This window comes from Amphiprion ocellaris, chromosome 19 (assembly GCF_022539595.1).
Source record: "Amphiprion ocellaris isolate individual 3 ecotype Okinawa chromosome 19, ASM2253959v1, whole genome shotgun sequence".
NCBI classification, from domain to species: domain Eukaryota; kingdom Metazoa; phylum Chordata; class Actinopteri; family Pomacentridae; genus Amphiprion; species Amphiprion ocellaris.
In genome coordinates, this window is record NC_072784.1 from 31,294,476 (window position 1) to 31,314,529 (window position 20,054).

Genomic DNA, 20,054 nt, shown 5'->3' on the forward strand with positions numbered 1-20,054 from the left:
TATATATATCCATGCATTATCTACTCACACTTAATCCTCATCAGGGTCATGGGAGGCTGGAGTCTGTCCCAGCTGACTGAGGGGGAAGGCAGGGACACCTGGACAGGTATCAGTCTGTCACAGGCCAAACAATCACACTCACATTCACACCTACAGACAGTTTAGAATCTCCAGTTAACCTCAGCATGTTGCTGGACTGTGGGAGGAAGCTGGAGAACCTGGAGAACCCAGCAGGGAGAACATGGAGACTCTATGTAGAAAGATCCTGAGATAACCGGGACGTGAACCGGGGATCTTCTAGATGTGGGGCGATGGTACAAACCACTGAACAACTATGCACCCCTTTTAAAATAAGCAAAATTAACAGAAAAAGGTTTGGATTCAACATTACAAAAGTCACTTTGTGCAAAAATGGATGTTTAAAGAGCATTTTATATTTCAGTGACCAAACTTTTGCACAAAACTCTGACCAAAAACTGAAAACTGTTTAAGGAGGTTATCCCTCACAATGTGATTTCATCGGCAACCCAGATTCCTCCACATCTGACCCACAGAAAACCTATCCAGGAATTAGTCTGATTCTTAGACCCTGTAAGTATTTACAGCCCCATCTTCACTCCAGATCTGGACCAGATACAGCACCAGCAGTGATTACAGGAACATTCAACATTCAATTAAAATATATGTATGTGTGTATCACAGAGAGTGACTGTTTTCATGTGCATATTGACAAAAATAGATTCATTATTATATCTAAAATTTAAATGTCTTCAAAATAAAGTTGTTGTTTTTTTACATGCATGTTGCAAACTAAAACTCAATTTTCTGACTGTAGTTTTGAGTAAAGATGTATTTCTGTTTGGCCAGGCTTGAACCAAAGTGTACTAGTAGTAGTGAAAATGCCCACTGCTGTCTACTGACTCTTCCATATCTCCAACATTTCCACTGTGTGGCGCCTCAGGGATCATCACACTGCACTCAGTCTCGCTTCCTCTCCATCTCTGCTGTTTTTCAGCCTCTTTCTTACCTCCTCTGGATCTCTTCTCTCACTGTATATCTGCATCCTACATTCCTCCTAAAGCACCATCAGACAATGCGAGTGTCGTTGCATCCCAGACGCCACTTGTTGAATAAAAGATGGTCGGGTTGCCATGGATACAGGTCTCTCAGTCACCAAGCGTCATTGTTTGACAGTTTTATTCTTCAAAGCTCGGCTCTGGGTGCAATCTGCTTTCTTTAAATATTAAAACCTTTTTTTGTCCCTTGTCTCTAGTTTCTTCCTTTTCCTTCTCTCTTTATTTCTGTGCAGTTTTCCTTTGCCTTTGAACTCCAGCTTCCCGCCGACAGGCTTTACTTGTTGGTCAGAATAGAGCTGTTATTGCACAGTGTATCATGGATGTCTCACTTTGCTTACGCTTTGAAAAATATTAGACACAACGTGACAAAATCTAGAATAAGAATCTAAATGGAGACTTTTTTGCACATGTCATCAGCTGTTTTCTTGAATTTCTTTCTTTGTTGTTCTTCAGCTAACAAGACAACAGGGAACGTGCCAAACTGGCCCGGCAGCGCTGTGCGGGTCTACACTGATGATGCCTCAGACTGTGCCATGCCAGGCAGCTCTGTGCCATACTGCTCCATGGCTCACGCCCAGCTGTGTTTCCATGGACACCGAGATGCTGTCAAGTTCTTCGTGACGGTTCCAGGTAAAGGTGCAGATATTATTGGTCAATAGCCATCAACGTGTTAGAACTGATCAGTAGTTTGCAGCTGATAAGACATTAACAAACAGGCATGACCACCATTTATGTAGAGATCCAACCATGAATCAGTTATTGCATTGAAAAACTGGTAATTGTTTTCAGTCATTTCACATTTAAAGCAAAATCCTAAGTTGAAGCTTCTCAAATATGAGGTATTGCTGCTCTTGTCTATTTAATGTCTTTGGGTTACACTTTACAAGACAAGACATTTGAATAAGTTGCTTTGGACTGTGGGAAAGGAAGTTTAGTCTGTTAGTTGTGGCATTAATCAGCAGATCAGATTCAGAAAATAGTCATATTTTGAATGCTGATATTTTAAAAAATAGTAGTTTTTAATGCTTATTGCAGTTTCTGAGCAAAGTTTTCCGACAACAATCCCTCAGATTTCTTTCTTAATCCGTTTTGTAAATATAAAAATGTTTCTTTACTGTTTTTCTTGCAGGCCAGGCGATGCCACCTCCAGGTAGCGCAGATTCAGGCTCAGATGATCCTCCGTCTGAATCCTCCGACACGACGACCTCGGAGCCCAAAACATGCCTGGTGATGAGCGGAGGGGAAGGCTACATCGACTTCAGAATGGGTGAGTTCAACACACTGCATGTACATATAGCTAGATAAATACTTTATTCACCCTCTTGGGGTAATTCAAGATATTCAGTAGCTCACACAATAAGGAAACAAAAGTACAAAAGAACGTACAATTAATGTGCAAAACGTGTTGGTTGGGGAAATGCAAAAATTACTAATATTTACAATAAAGGTACAAAATTGGTGGTATCTACAATAAAAATGAGTATTAAAAAGTCCAAGTACAGTGCAAAAATAGAAATAATAACAAGTATGTAAGGGATGCTTGTCTTGAGTTGAGTCACTGTGTGAGTGTCTATTTGTGTACAGTAGAAAATCTGAACTGTTCTAGATTCTCCTCAGTAAAATGCCAAAATGTCAAAGGTTGCATGTGAATTTTGATCTGCAGCTGATTCCTCCACTGTTTAGTCAGACTGTTAAAGTGGGTCATTCCACCTCAGTTCAGTTCAAATGGTAAAATGATCTGATGAGTTGGAAAACCCTGATTTTACTTTTAGCCCAGTAACTTTATTATAACTCCTCCAGTTGGGAGACTACTGGAGTGGTTTCACCATCATACCTGCTCCACGCATGTTCAGATATTGGCCATAAATGCAAAAAAAATTACTTTTAGTGCTTTTTTTCTCATAAAGTATGCATCTGACATGCACCATGCTCTAAATTTTTAAAGCTCCTATTGATGGCAGCCACAGCCTCTTAGGGTAAAAAACGAAAGTTTTATGGTTGGTGGAATATCTGAGTAGGAGTTATGACCAAATTTGCAGCATCATGTCAAACTGAAGATGGTCAGGCATGAACTTTGTTTAAAATCTGGTGAATTGAGGTGAAATGACAGGATTTGTATAAAAACATCCACTAGATGGTACAAATCTGGCTGATAGATGCACTTGAGGATTTTTTAAAAAGTAATCTACATTGTGTAAGTATTACTAAATGTTGTGCAAAGTTTTGGTGCCTTATCTCGAGTTTTTATTCAAATTAACAAGCTCATGCAATCACCACTACTGTATTTAAAACGCACAAAATATTTAAACAAGTTTTCAATAACTGCTCCATTTTGTACACCACTGTTCAAAGTTTAGGGTCATCCAGACAATTCCATGTTTTCCATAAAAACTCCCACTTTTATCCATGTGCTAACATAACTGCACAAAGGTTTTCTAATCATCAATGAGCCTTTCAACACCATTAGCTAACACAATGTAGCATTAGAACACAGGAGTGATGGTTGCTGGAAATGTTCCTCTGTACCTCTATGGAGATATTCCATTAAAAATCAGCTGTTTCCAGCTACAATAGTCATTTACCACATTAAAAATGTCTACACTGGATTTATCATTCATTTAATGTTATCTTCATTGAAAAAATTGCTTTTCTTTCAACAATAAGGACATTTCTAAGTGACCCTAAACTTTTGAACGGTAGTGTACATAGTGATCTTACAGGAATATAAGTAGTTTGTAGTTGAGTGTAGTTGTACTTGTTGCTCCACAGGTAATGATTTACCTTCTGTTTAATCAGATAAACTAGAAGTACAGTATTAGAAAGGTGTTGCTTTGATTAAATATTTTATAATAGAGTCTTTTCAGGGGAGGTTTGTGTATCTCAAGGCCACACAAGATCAGGATGTTGACGTAATCCATTCCCAGGCCAGTTCAAACCATTCAAACCATTCAACATGACGTACCTTCTTTAAGAATATTTAATTCAAAAACTACTGTTACCTATGAGCTCAGATTGTACACACAAACAACCCAATGAATATTCCCAACTTTAAAGAAGAAAAACAAACGATCAAATTGGAGCCTTCGATGAACTGACCCGCCTGGTTAAACTGGTTTAAATGGGCTTGAATGTGTCCACTTTCTGATTCGCTGTTTGCTCGACTCGTCATCTTCCTCGTCAGGCGATGACGGCGGTGAGTTGGACGGTTTATCTGAGCCGACAGCCAGCCAGCAGTCAGCGCCCAGCAAGGCCGAGCGGAGCCACCTCATTGTCTGGCAGGTCACAGCGTCTCTCGACTGAAAGGAACACCACACACTGTTGTGTCAGAAGCCACAACGCATGCCCTCCTCCCACTTTTTAAATTCATAGTACTGATTGTTCCTAATGCCTGAGTAGTCGACTACTTTGTAAAGAAAACACGACAAAAACAATTATTTTTAGTCCATGTTTTGTACATTTTATTCTTTATGAATTTGAAATAGGTGAGGTTTTATGTTAAAGAAAACGTCCAGGCGTTCCCTTCCTGCTACAGTGCATGTTGGAAAAGCTGCTGCACACAGGGAAAAGTTAGCAAATGGTCAGGCAAATGTTTGTCTCCCAAATGTTTTGAAAAAAAAGAGTTTGAACGTGAAAGATTGAAGGGAATTTAATTTCTGAAGCAGCTTTTTTGCATACATTAAAAAAGGAGCAGGCAGTTTTGAGTTGCACTAAAGTTTATTTTATATAAGGCTCATTAGGGCTGCATTTGTAATCCATTCACTAAATATTTTTATGACAGTTCGAGCTGAGTGGAAAAACGCTAATGTGGTTTCTTGTCACCTACGATTAAAAGGCAGATTACTCCACTGGCCTTTATTAGGAAAACACTTCACTCTGTTGCATAATTAAATGTGCTTTTAGTCAGCAGAAGTTGTAGGAAAAACACAGTTTGAGAGGTTGTTTAAAATCTAAATGACACCCAGGTTGTAGGAACAATATCTCAGCACATTTCCTGTGAGTAGAAGAAGCAGCTTGCTGTACTGTAGGTCAGCCTGTATGAGGACGTCCGATGCTCGCTGTGTTTTCTTGAAGCTAAAACCCTCGTCTCCGCCTGCGGCACCAACTCAGTGCTTCCTGTTTGCTTCGTCTCATTGGCACTTTAAAATGTTAGATGTGAGGGAACAAAATGTACAAATGACTTGAAGAAGGTGGTCCCAGGAACCAAAGGATGAGAGAAGAAGAAGTGCCGTGAAACTGTTTAGCTCATCCAGTAATATGAGGGTTTATGTTTTGAAGGGAAATGAGCTTGAATAAGGGAAATTAACTGAAAATAACATTTTCCCGTGGCACCTTGAACAAACGTCCACTAAAGAGAATCCCTCCAGGTTGCTTTGTCGTTCCTTGTTTTATTGTTACAGATACGTTCGGAGGCCTGGAAAGCAGTTGTTTTCTTATTATTTCTGTTGTTGTGCGTGTTTTGTATTCATTTGTGAGACGCTTTCATCGAGTAATGAGTATTTTGATGATCGACTAGTAGCAGGATGCCAACAATAAGCAGATGTTTTCATTTGTTTTTATATCTGAAGAGTCCATCTCAAAACACTAACTTTATATTGTGTTTTTTTTGCCATTCCAGTATTTATTTCCTCTGCTATCGAGCCGATCTCGGTTCAGAATGTAACTTTCTACATGAGCAAAATATCATAGGAGGCTATTGTGAACAAAATAGTCCGGTGAGTTTACATGATTGTCAATAATGGTTAAAAATAAATAGATTCATGTAATCACGCTGGAAAAGATCAAAGTGTGCAAACAAAAACTTGGTGGTTCTTGGGGAGAAAAAAAAGAAACACATTCATGTACTAAAGCTATGCATGTTTTTTTTAAGAAGAGAACACTGCTATGTTATATCAGCTTAGTCTCGGTTTATTGCCACCGTTTTGGGTGGGCTGGATGTATGTGTGTAGAGTACATGTAGGGCTCTGAACACATTGGCCAGTGTGTGTTTGAGTTTCCAAGTGTGTGGTTGTATGTGTGCATACTGTATGTCCATCTGTAAAAGCCCAGAGGCCGGTCACATTTACCTCCTCTGGATGCCATGACGGTGGTTCCTCCTGGTTGATGTTTGCTAAAAAAACAAAACAGTATCATAGCCTTATTTTTAACGATCTATTAAACTCAGTTTCATGGAGAAGTTGCTATTGTCGTGTGTCTTATTACTGGCGAATTTATTTGTGTGATGGTTTCTTTTATGAGCATGAAATTTCCAACAGTGTTTGCTATTTTAACAATAGAGGTTTGTACTATTATGTTTTTTCCCCCTCTGCTATGAGCATCATTCCAGAACTGGAGGACATTTATTCTTCAAAGTGTTTGAAAAACCAACCTTCTCTTTTACAGTTTTCTGCTCCATATTCATCAATAATAGGTATTGATTGGCTCAGCTTCCACATCAATGGTAGCATTTTTATTCCATGTTTTCTGTGTTGTTTGCTAACCCTACTCTAATCACAGTAACAGGGTTGCTAATCCATGCTAATGTGATCTTTTTCTCAGCAGTAGAAGCTAGATATTTAGCTGCTGTTACTGCTGACCAAGAGGACAAACTGACTGATGGAAAACAGTCCAAAGAATTAGTCTGATCCTGATAATATGAGGTAGAGTGAGACATTCAATCAAGGCTGACAATGGGATGAAAAGATGGAAAATAGAAGAGAGGACATAGCTTTGATCTACACATTCTATAGGAAAACTGATGATGTAAACAACAAAAACAAGACACAAAATGACAGAAACAAAACAGAAAACAACATAAGACACAAAACAACAAAAACAAGACACAAAACAAAAGACAAAATGACAAAAAATAGAAAATGAGAGAAAAGACAAAAACGTTATCAACTAGTTTTTTTAGATTTGGTCTCAGGACAAGAACATTTACACAACTACTGCATATTTTAGTACTTTCTACATGGATTATTAGAAATATGATGTTTGGGATGTAAAATGTCCTCCAGTTCTAGAATGACCCAGAAGTTGGGAAACGGTGACGTTGCTTCACTGCACCAATCAGGATTTGGAACCATTTGAATCGATTAATCAATAAAACCACACAGTCTTCACAAAGCACATTAGTCTACAGGGATTGAAGCAAATTTTTCAAACAAAGACATTCTTGTACTTTCACTGTAATTGTTATAAATATTCAATATGAGTTTTCAATCCCATACAGCCCACTACTGCCAGTTATTCATGATTTAAACATTCCCACATGAACACCAACACTCGTTTAATACCCAAACCTTCCTTCTCTTTCCAGCCTCTAAACTGTGACTACATGCATGTATCCCACTAATTTATTAAGTAATATGTGACATTAAGCTTAGAAAACCTCTCACTCCTTCAAAATAATTCACCCACGTTACCACCAGATGGTGCTCTACATTTATTTTTTTTTTTTCAAACAGATTCCACAGTGGTGATATTTAAACAGGAATAGCAATGTGAGGTATCTAAAATACGGCACCTTTCAGTGAGAGGTATGTGGCATCCCAGCTAAAACAAAGAGGTCAGGTTAATTAACCGATAGGTGAGAGTGGTTGTCTGTCCTCCCATCAGACTTCCTGCAGCTCTCTGCACATGACTTTATGATGCAAAACAAATGGAAAACTCGGCCAGTAGGAGGCTGTGCTGTTCATGGCTTTTTACAGGATGCAGCATCACAGCATCACAACAGCTTCCATGAAATTACATCACAGTGTCGAGTCCACCTCCCACCTCGGTGCTGCTCTTCCTCCCTCCATCCAACCCTCCTCCTCCTCCTCCTCCTAAGCCATGCGGGGGCTGACGGCGAGGCCTTCACACACATACAGAGAGCTTTCTGACGTCACAGAGTGCGTCGAAGCCCAGACAGGGGATTCTGAGGCTGAAACATGCCAGGACTGTGCTGCATTACAGCTGAGATGCTGAGAGAGGAGAAGTGATCCCAGCAAATCTATAGCAAGACAGAAAGAAGAAACAAGTGTGTGAGCTGGGTAATAATATTCATAACAATGACAAAAACAACAGAAATACTGCTCAAAATGCTTTACACGTTAAAAACGCGGGACAGAATAGAGTCAGAATATTAAAATATATCTAAAAAGATGAAGAAATCATGTATATATACGGCAACAACTCCTTCCATCATCATCATAATCGATTATAATCCTCTAAGACGGATCAGTGCTGCAGTACTAACAGTCTGTAGGTAAAAGAAACGCAGAAAATAGAGGTTAGATGTTGTTTTTTGTTCTGACTGGACTCTATTATATAGCTCGACTGGGACAGATAGTAAAACTAGAATAGCCTTCAGAGAACGCAGTCCTCCTCCAAGGCTGCTCATTCCCCCATATGTCAGAAATGCATCATTTGTTTATTAGTTATGGATGATCAGAAATCACGGCAACATAGAATGTTTCCATTTAATATAGATGTACCCACAGACAAAATGACCTTGCACTGAGCACAGGCGTGTGTTCTGCATGTGTACGTTACGTACAGATACCGAATCACATGATCTAAATATGTAGCAGGTGGCGAGAATTGATGGGATTCAGAAACACCCCCACAATTTAATCAGTTGTTCCTTGTATGATTTCTGATGGATAAGTCCTGATAAATCCTCAGTTGTGGATTTGTAGTAGGATCACAATCATGTGATCATCAGCAAGCAGCTGACATAGTGTTCACTTGTTGTCATGGTTACAGTGACGCTGTGCCGCTATCTGGCAATGATACAGAAATTTTGAACAAATCTGTGGATCCAGACTATAAGCAGCATCACTGCCAGAATCTAATCACTTGGTTCTTGTGTCATTTCTGACCTCTGAAAATTTCATCCAAATCCATTAGTCCATTTTTGAGTAATGTTGCTAACAGACAGACAGACAGACAGACGTCAATCATCACATAACTCCATCATGTTCCTCGGCAGACTAATAAACCCAGTGCAGTCTAGCATGCAAAGATAGAGTTCGACTGTTATGTAACATCCTCAGCCGCTTTCTCGGCTTCATGAAAGTCAATCCTTCAGTCAAGGTCGAATCTTTTGATGTGCAGAAAATCCATTCATCGCTAAGATGTTCCCAAGTTTGATGAAACACTCGTTTTCTTCTGTGACGCCAAAGTCGACGCCCATGCTTGTCTCGGCGGTGCTGACATGCAACACGGACGCACAAATCAATAGCGTGATCACGCTGAGAGATTTAAGTTAAGAACTTCAGTGAAGTGAAGAGAAAGGCAGAATGGGTTCAGTGTCACCACAGTTTCTCTTCAGTATAACAGCTTCATGTGACAGCTTTCATGAGATGCGGCTCGTAGATGTGCTGCTTTCAAGGATGTGGCATGTCAGCATAGCGGCGCAGCTCCGAGTTGATCTATCTGGGAGACTTCTCAAAATCTGAGTCGTTCTTGGCAAGTGGAGAAGGATGTTGGATGGAAGAAAAATGAGGAAGGTGAGAAATTCATGAAGTCTAGAGCTGGAATTGCTGCCAGGGGGTTAAACGCCTCTGCCAGCTGAGGTTTACATCCAGACTCATATTCTATACAGTGAAGGGTTTGAAGGAACCCAAGATTAGTGTCACTATAATCAGCATCCAAACAAACAGAATAAAAGTGTTTTTGCAAGATGCTGACCTTTGACCTTTTGAGTCTAAAACCTCATCGCTTCCTCATTTTATCCAATTAGACATCTGTGTGAAATTCTGTCATAATTAGCGCATAAATCCGTGAATTATGGCCAGAAATGTTATTTGTGACCTTCACCTTTGACTGTCATATTCTCATCAGCTCATTGTTGGATCCAAGTGGACGTTTCTGTCATTTTTGACGCAACTATGCTGAATGCAGTGAAGGTTTTGAAAGATTTTGTTAAGTGAGAAGTGAGAAGATTAGTGTCACTATAATTAATATCTGGAACCAGAAAATTATTTTGCAGTAAGTTGTGATGTCACAGCGAGGTTGACCTTTGACATTTTGAGTCTAAAATGTCATCACTTCCTCTTTATATCTAATTAGACATCTGTGTGAAAGTGTGTCATAATTAGCACTTACATTTTTGAATTATGGCCAAACTCGTGATTTATGACCGTCACCTTTGACTGTCATATTCTCATTAGTTCCTTATTGGATCCAAGTGGACACCGGTGTCAAATTTGATTAGTTTCCCCCAAGATATTCAAGAGATATTGCGTCCACGAGAATGGGATGGACAACCTGAAAACATAACGCCTCCAGGAGTGACTGTCGCTGCTGCAGAGGCATAAAAAGAGGAGAGTGTGAGCAGTGGGGAAGATGTCAGCAGAAAGAGGAGAGGCTCAGCTAATGACACTGGAGTGAAAAATATGAGGAGATTCTTCTGCTGCATTCAAAGGTGGATGCTGTGCTCAGACATGTTTGTGTTTACTAAAAATGAACACTCCATTTTCAGTAAACACTTTGGGGTTCCTACATGAGTGTCATTTGTCTTTTTAAATACAGAACCTGGAATTTCTCCCAGTCAGAACCAATCTGATGAATGGGTTCTTTAAGACTTAGTGGTTCAAATAATTAAGAGAGCTTGAACACAACAATTTACAGACCAATTTCCACACACATGATGGCTTGTTGATGTGTAACTGAGCACATACATGCAGTTAAACCCACACATACTCTGAACCACTCACACTATTCTGATCTTTTTTGCACAGGCGCCCCTCTGGTTGAACATCACACAGTGCAATAGTATCAACAGAAGATTTGTATTATATTAGGCAATGAAAACCTGCATTACAATAGGACAACATGATCAGGAAGTGAGTTGGAATAAACATTAACAGTGAATAAAATGCATCAGGAATTATTAATTAAAAAAAAAAAAAGACAGTCTTCAAGAAGTATTCCATTTTAAATATGTGTATTTATATATTTAGTAACTGAGTTGCAGATGAATGCTGTTATTTTTAGAATAGGAACCTGTACTGTCAGTGATGTGGACATGCAGCAGTGCAGTGTGCACCTATTTGTGTGATTTAAAAGCCTCCCCTAGCTTGCAGCGATAGCGCCCTTGGCCTCCCATTGAAGTGTGCAGTATTTTTCCTGTGATGGGCTGGGCTAAGCATTTTCTGATCCAACACATGGAAGCATCACAGCGTTCTCAGAGCCCGCTGTGCACGCCGTGAACAGCCCTGCAGCTGAAGCTCTTTGGCTGACAACATGTGTGTGTCCCTGTGTTTATTTATAGCTGAGGGGCTGAACTGGGGTTGAAAGTGGGGACACATTTTAGTGTGACACCAGCAGTGAGACAGAGGTTATATATGGGTGCAAACCACTTGGATCCTCTTCTCATCCTATATTTAGAGACAGTTTGCTCTTTAACCAGAATCTTTTGGGGGTTTTTTCACCCTCCTGCCCTCTTTCTAATTCTGGATGCGCTGAACAGAGGCAGCTATAGATGCAATAACAAGTGTTTACTTTTCCGGTGTTTGCTGTTGCATTGATGGTCTATTATATATCAAGAAGGAATCATGTTTGTATATAAATATATGCTGTATGTTTAATAAATAAGCATCTGCAATGTGTGTGTAGGTGTGTGTGTGTGTGTGTGTGTGTGTGTGTGTGTGTGTGTGTGTGTGTGTGTGTGTGTGTGTGTGTGTTTGTTTGTGTGTGTGTGTGTGTGTGTGTGTGTGTGCATTCCTTTACATGCTGTGTGTGTGTGTGTGTGTGTGTGTGTGTTTGTGTGTGTGTGTGTGTGTGTGTGTGTGTGTGTGTGTGTGTGTGTGTGTAGGTGTGTGTAGGTGTGTGTGTGTGTGTGTGTGTGTGTGTGTGTGTGTGTGTGTGTGTGTGTGTGTGTGTGTGTGTGTGTGTGTGTGTTTGTGTGTGTGTGTGTGTGTGTGTGTGTGTGTGTGTGTGTGTGTGTGTGTGTGTGTGTGTGTAGGTGTGTGTAGGTGTGTGTGTGTGTGTGTGTGTGTGTGTGTGTGTGTGTGTGTGTGTGTGTGTGTGTGTGTGTGTGTGTGTAGGTGTGTGTAGGTGTGTGTGTGTGTGTGTGTGTGTGTGTGTGTGTGTGTGTGTGTGTGTGTGTGTGTGTGTGTGTGTGTGTGTGTCGGTGAGGGGCAGGCCAATCGAGCCTCTCTGCAGTCTGAGTGACATCACCAGGCAGCATCACGCTCCTTTATTTATCCTCCACCTGAGGCTCTGGTTACTCTTTCACCGATGACGTAGTAGACATCCTGCTGTTATCACGCTCCCTCCTGCTCCTTTTCTTCCTTTCTTTTTTAAATTTTTTTATTTGCACCATTGTGCTTTTGCATTCAGACAGCAACTGTGTGATTTCAAGCCTATGAGTCACTTAAAAAAAAAATAAATAAATAAAATCAATTGTATAATTCGTGAGGCTGGCAGTTGTTTTTTCTTCTCAAGAGGCACTTTAGGCTCTCAGGCAATCTGTGTTCTTTCTGACAACCAATTCTATCTCTGTGATTCAGCTTTCTTTTCCTGTGATCAAGTACACATGTACCAGACTGAGCAATAGGTAGTGAGAAAAAAAAGAAGCTTGGCAGGTAAAGCTGTCTGCGTCATTTTTACAAAATATAAACAATTTACACCCCTAAAGGCTTTGAAACCATGTTTGCTAATTTAGCAAACATTGATCTGAAGCTCCCATATTTGGCTCTTTTCTGGTAAATTAGCAAAATTTTCACATTGTGTCTTTGGAATTTTCAGCTCAAAACACTACTGAGATGGTTCATTTGACCATGTCCCTGCCCCCTTCAGGAAGAAGACTCTCTCTGCATCTGTGATTGAAAGCTCGAAGCAAAACAGTCGAGACATGTGTGAATGAATATGAGAGAGCAGGGCTTTTTATAGCATCTAATTTTCTGTCTGATTAACTGCTTTAAATGGAAATACAGATGAATTAACAGCCATTGTTTTTAACTCGTGGGTTCATTTAGTTGTGGTTATAAAATCCGGTTTCTAGTGGTGCAGATCCACAGCTTGGAGATTGCTCTTAAGTGACTGCATATTGATACTGTTGTCTGACAACAGAAACATAAAAATATGTAAATGAGAAAAGCTTTGTTGGTATTTCCGCTGTATTAAAATGCAGAATTTGTGAGCACTGAGAGCAGGAGAGAAGCTAATAGATGTAAATCCAGTCCTTGTTTATTGTTTTTACATGATTCTTTGAGTTTCAAACATTTCTGATTGTCTCTTAGCATTACAGTTTCCACAGAGCATTAAACTGTGTGTAAATGATCAAAGCTAATGGTAACATTAGCCACATTAACTGCACAATGTGTTAACATTAAGGGTTTTTCCTATGGCTGTGGTGACATTGCCATTAATACTAAAAGTAATTCACTGTGTCTTCAGTTCTTCAGGTGCTGGGTGTGCATGAAAACGTTTGTGTTTACTCTTTATTAGCATTAGCAACATTTAGCAGAAGCAGCTTTATAAAGTAAATAAATCTAGTGGACCGTGAGGTGACTGACTCATTCTGAGTATACACAGTTGGAACTGGACAACGATTCCTTCTTCAGCTGGTACGTAGCAGTTCTCAATGGTTTGCAAAGCTTCAAAAGTTTAAATCAATCACAAAGAGCAATGAAAATGGATATTTACTTTGTGGCACCTTTAAATCAAAAGATATCATGATAAAATTACTTCTGACAAGTAATGGTTAAATTCAACATGAGATCATTGACCTAAAATAAATGAAACCCAAACAGTCTGGTGCAGTACTCTAAATAAAGATGGATTTGATGATGGTGATTGATGTCCAGATAAGCCTCCGTTGTACTTTCTTTTTGGTGCTAGAGGTAAAGACTAGCATGTTGACATTAATATTAGCGCTCAAACAGCACCGTTTCATCATGCAAACATTCACAGAACCACTAAAATATGTTTCTCTGTTTCTGACTGTTTCTTTAAAGCAGAAACATGATACTGGATCATTAAAAGAAACAGAAACACATCTTATCTTACACTTGTAGCATTTTGTTTTACTGCCATGTCACTTCCTGAAACCAGCTGTCAGGCCACAAACAAACAAGAACTATTTCTGTCGTCTTCTTCACCTGCTGCCTTGAGGACTTCATGTCCAGTAACATGCCAACAGTTCTATTCCTGAGTCTGATCACCTGTCCAAGTCTAATTGTGTCTCTCTATGAGTTCATGTGCACAAGACGTTGTGGTTTCATTACTACAGACACGTGTCAGTCTACACATTACAGGAGTTTATTTTGGTGGTGTCGTATTTCTTTACTTCAATGATGCAGAATGCAAAACAGAATAAAGCAAAAAACAAACTAAATAACATATTACAGTAATAATACATATATATATATACACACGTGGACAAAATTGTTGGTACCCATCAGTTAATGAAAGAAATGTCCACTCCTCATCAGCAGACTGCTCCAGTTGTCTCAGGTTTGAAGGTTCCTTCTCCAGACACCATGTTTCAGCTCCTTCCACAGATGTTCAATAGGATTTAGATCAGGGCTCATAGAGGACACTTCAGAATAGTCCAATGTTTTCCTCTTAGCCATTCTTGGCTGTTTTTAGCTGTTTGTTTTGGCTCATTATCCTGTTGCAAGACCCATGACCTGCGACTGAGACCAAGCTTTCTGACACTGGGCAGCACATTTCTCTCTAGAATACCTTGATAGTCATGAGATTTCATTGTACCTGCACAGATTCCAGACACCCTGTACCAGATGCAGCAAAGCAGCCCCAGAACATAACAGAACCTCCTCCATGTTCCACAGTAGGGACAGTGTTCTTTTCTTCATATGCTTCATTTCTGCATCTGTGAACATAGAGCTGATGTGCCAGAAAGTTCCAGTTTTGTCTCGTCTGACCATAGGACATTCTCCCAGAAGCTTTGTGGCTTGTCAACATGCAGTTTGGTAAATTCCAGTCTGGCTTTTTTATGATTTGTTTTCAACAATGGTGTCCTCCTTGGTCGTCTCCCATGAAGTCCACTTTGGCTCAAACAATGACGGATGGTGTGATCTGACACTGATGTAGCTTGACCTTGGAGTTCACCTTTAATGTCTTTAGAGGTTGTTCTGGGCTCTTTTGTTACCATTCCTATTATCCATCTCTTCCATTTGTCATCAATTTTCCTCCTGTGGCCACATCCAGGGAGGTTGGCTACAGTCCCATGGATCTTAAATTTCTGAATAATATGTGCAACTGTAGTCACAGGAACATCAGGCTGCTTGGAGATGGTCTTCTAGCCTTTACCTTTAACATGCTGGTCTGTAATTTTCTTTCTAATCTCCTGAGACAACTCTCTCCTTGGCTTCCTCTGGTCCATGTTTAGTGTGGTACACACTATGTCACCAAACAGCACAGTGACTACTGTAACCCTATAAATAGGCCGACTGACTGATTACAAGTTTGTAGACACCTGTGATGCTAATTAGAGGACACACCTTGATTGAACATGTCCCTATAGTCACATTATTTTCAGTCTTTTCTAGGGGAACCATCATTTTTGTCCAGGCCTGTTTCATGAGTTTATTTTTTTAAATAATTCTCTTGAACCACGGTTGAAAAGCAATGTCTGATTTTCATTGGTTCATTTTCATAGAATTTTTATTTATTATTACTTTTGTCAGATTCAAATTATTTCTGTGACCATTGTGGGTTTTTCTTTCATTAACCGAGGGGTACCAACAATTTTGTCCACGTGCGTAATAGTGCCACAAAACAGCATGATGTAATGAGCAGCGGTTTTTGATCAGTATTTGGTGCAAATTTGATCTGTTTATTGGGTGGAAAAAAAATATGCATCAAAGTTCCGGATTTCTGTTTTGTTGAAAGTCTGTTATCTATGTATAAGTTTGATGTTCTGGGGATTTTTTTTCATCTGTTCCTGTCTTTGTTGACGGATGTCACTAAACCCCTCTGGGAGGGAGTCGGTCCACTGTTTAAATTTCTTTTCATTGTAGTTGTGACTTGAGGGAATCCAGTTCTCACACATTTTGCTCCAGAAACAGGCCTGCCTAAACAGCACACAACTCCTGAATAAAACATGATTTGTGTACAGTCAAAAGAACTAGAAATATATATGGTATTTATTTATTTATATTATTTATGATAATGAATGAAGGTGGAAGGTGTCTAATGGCGGATATAATGAAAGTTTCTGTGTTTACTAGCATAAAAAAATGCATGAATACATTCACATACATACATACACACACACATACATACATAAACACACTTACGTATACACACGCACGCACACATGCATAAACACACTTTCCAGAGTTCATTTCCATCCTCACTGAAGCTGCATCACTTCTATTAGTAGACATGTAATTATCAGCAATTATTTTCCAGCTACACATAATTTTCTCAGAAATATTGACACATTAACAGCACAGACTTCCTTGTGAAATTAAAATAGCAGACATTATGATTCACGATTTTACTTTGACTGGCGTCAGTTTTACCTACAGAGTTGCTAAGTGAAGGTTGTTGCAGGGTGCTACGTTAAAGGAGATTCACAGCCAGCAGAATCACATCCTCCCTCACTCCTTCCACTTCAACCTCTTCCTCATCCTGCATGGATGAGCAAAGACAATCACCTCCACCTCTACAGGTGCATTCCTCCCCGATGCCCCGCTGCGAGGTCCCATCGGTGGGCTACACCACAGCTTTTGATCCCTCCATGTTGCATCTGATGTGCTCCCAGCAGGAGACCCTGAGCTGCTCTGACCTTTCCCAGGGCTGCTCCCATGCCAGGCTCATCTAAAGCCCAGTGGAGGGATGCCTGGGGAAATATTGACATCTTCCATCATCAAAAGCAGCAACAAGCTGACGTCTTTCTGAGTGCAGTGTGTGTGTGACTGATGTGTATCCACGCTGTCCTTGTTGTCTGCATTATTGTAAACATGTTCGTGTGTTTGTCAAAGCTGCAGAACAGTTCCTCTTCTTCTGTTATCTACAGAAACATATCTGTGTTTTTGTGTGTGTCTGTGATTTTTAGGTTTAATTCCCTGCACAGATTCTAGATGAGACATCTTTTTTATGTGTAGCCGATTCGTACTGATTAGTCCTGATCTGTCCGAGGTGTTATTCTTCTGGGCTCTACGCCTCTCAACTCTGGAGGGTTTATCAGCATTCAGAGGGTGAAACTAACAGCCAAAATGTTCAGATTTTTTCTTAACAGCAACGTATTATCTCTAGTTTAACTCAATTGGAAAAAAACTGGTCCTTAATCGCAGCTTTCTAAGCATTCAATGCCAGCCACACATACAAAAAGAATCACTGTTTATTCACTTGAATGAAAGATAATCGTCTCAAATAAGCACCTGCATGATGTTGGGTTTTTCTCGCATTAATGTTGACAGACACAGTTCTGCAATATGCATAAAAGTGCCAATTTATAGGTCAGCGCAAACAAACAGTTTTAAAATGGCATCTTGTTCATTGAATATAATGAGCGCTCCTCATTTGCATGTATTTTACAAGTTCACCACTCAAGTGCTTAATATGGGCCACATGAGAAATGACACGTAATAGACCGCTTGTATTCTTTCACAGGATCTGTTTCATGACTCACAGTTATGAGATGGATCATTAAAATGCAAATGTGTTCATTTGTAAGATCAACTAATTTCATGTCCTGTGTTATGACTCCTCTCATGGCAGTAGTAGCTCCAGTTTTACATTTAACATGCCAACGTGTCAGCAAAGCAATGAGCTGCTGCGTGTCAGGAAAATTAGTTAGCCTGTAAAATAACTTGTAGATTCAGGTTCTGCTGTGTGTTTGTTGTTGGTGTTGTTGTTTGTTTGGGCAGTTTTGTGAGAGAGGGAGAGAAACTTATCCATGTCTTTAGCCAGATTAAAGAGATAAAACCTGAGGACTGATATTGTGAGCTTAGTTGTAACTGTGTTGTTGGGTTAAATTTAGGGCATAAAAAGACATGAGTGCTTGTAAGTTGTGAAAAGAAGAGTACCTAATATATATTTTTTCACAATGGAAACATTGTTTATACGACATTGTGTACGTTTGATCTAATGCTTTGGCTGTTTGCTTCAAGTCATCATCATGCTGGAAAACAAATCTTCTCTTCAGACTGCATCAGGTTGTTCCAGGATTTCTCTAGACTTTGCTGCTTTCATTTTACCCTCTACCTTTACAAGCCTTCCAGGACCTGCTGCCAAAAATCAATCCCACATCATGATAATGCCACCACCATGCTTCACATCATGATGCTGCCACCACCATGCTTCACATTATGATAATACCACCACCGTGCTTCATATCATGATGCTGCCACCACCATGCTTCACATCATGATGCTGCCACCACCGTGCTTCACATCATGATGCTGCCACCACCGTGCTTCACATCATGATGCTGCCACCACCGTGCTTCACATCATGATGCTTCCACCACCGTGCTTCACATCATGATGCTGCCACCACCGTGCTTCATATCATGATGCTGCCACCACCGTGCTTCACATCATGATGCTGCCACCACCGTGCTTCACATCATGATGCTGCCACCACCGTGCTTCACATCATGATGCTTCCACCACCGTGCTTCACATCATGATGCTGCCACCACCGTGCTTCACATCATGATGCTGCCACCATCATGCTTCACATCATGATGCTGCCACCACCGTGCTTCACATCATGATGCTGCCACCACCGTGCTTCACATCATGATGCTGCCACCACCGTGCTTCACATCATGATACTACCACCACCGTGCTTCACATCATGATGCATACTTGACAATATTTTCAGACATTTAAGATGCTTTGCAGAAACAATTGTTGCAACAATGACCATAAATGTTCTTATCAATGGAAAAACTTTATAAAGAAGATTTTAAATATCAGGAGGATTTAAAGATCACGAGGTTGGGAGGTGAAGGGGAACAAAACCCACCTACCAGCAGTAACCAATCAACACACTGTAATACTACAATAGTTGTGCATCAGACTCTTTTGGCCTGAACAAGTAACTTTCTGGATTCTCTGCCTGTTGCCTGGAAACTGCTCCTGTTTGTGTAACTAACCTGCAGCGAGGCCACGGCGCTCATCGTCACTGGATGATATTATTCATGAATGTGTGTTTAGGACCAGGAAAGCCCTTGAGCTGCACCTCAACAAACATTTATCAAAAACACAATTGTGGTTTTCTGTCAGAAGTTGCCATAATTTAGCTGTTATTTTGTGGCAAACACACAATATGCACAAACATACCTCAGGAGACCCTCCTACAGCTTCCTTTCAGCTTCTGTTCCTGGCTCTGTCTTATACTGAATATTATTTTTTTGTCTTTACCTGAAGGCTATAGGCACAGAGACGAGCTGAGAAAACCTTATTATACAGTCTGTGCTTCAGGTGCCTCGGGACTAAATGAAAAAGAAGGCGAGAGAAAGCACGGCAAAAAGGAATCCACACTCTAATGTACTGACTGCAGAGTTAGAGGCATAGCTGCATTTCTGTAAAACTTCCTGAAAAAACAGAATAAATGCTGAATTAGACTCAGAAGAACACTGTGTCTTATAGCAACAGTCAAACTGTGCTGATCCTCTTGCATGTACACTTGGATGGAGACACATATTTGCAGTGCTCAGACACATGCATAAACACCACACATACACGAGCAAATGTTTTCGCTGTCGTGCACCATGATGTGATTACTGAGCATCTCTGGGTGCAGTGGTGGGCTTGTGGTGAGACGGAGTCATAAATCTCTGACAGGCACACAGACACAACCAGACAGATGGGAGCAGAGAGACTGAGTCTGCAATTCATTTACTGTAAGAGCGCCGCATGTCTTTGGCACGGGATGATTTGTCTTTTTCATTTAGCAGCACAACTTAGTGTGGCAGGAAGTAGCCTATATATATTCAGGAAGTAAGGGCGTCGACTGCACCACCACCTGAGGAAGTGCATCCAAGGAAATGTGTAAGATTAGGAAATGAATAATACTAGTAGA

General features: G+C 40.2%; 1 protein-coding gene across 14 annotated transcripts in view; it reads left to right on the forward strand.

Annotated features, from left to right (window-relative positions):
- Positions 1-20,054, forward strand: part of spag9a (sperm associated antigen 9a) — a 56,159-nt gene that overhangs the window by 30,275 nt on the left and 5,830 nt on the right. For 9 of the 14 annotated variants that reach the window (XM_055005097.1, XM_055005094.1, XM_023295745.3 and 6 more), the window contains 3 exons: positions 1,530-1,706; positions 2,206-2,343; positions 4,258-6,249. In XM_055005097.1, the coding sequence (XP_054861072.1) occupies positions 1,530-1,706; positions 2,206-2,343; positions 4,258-4,376 (434 nt within the window). In that variant the 3' untranslated portion in view covers positions 4,377-6,249. Of the gene's footprint in view, positions 1-1,529; positions 1,707-2,205; positions 2,344-4,257; positions 6,250-20,054 lie in introns of those variants that run through there. The other 5 variants (XR_008599710.1, XR_008599713.1, XR_008599711.1 and 2 more) reach the window with 1 other exon arrangement.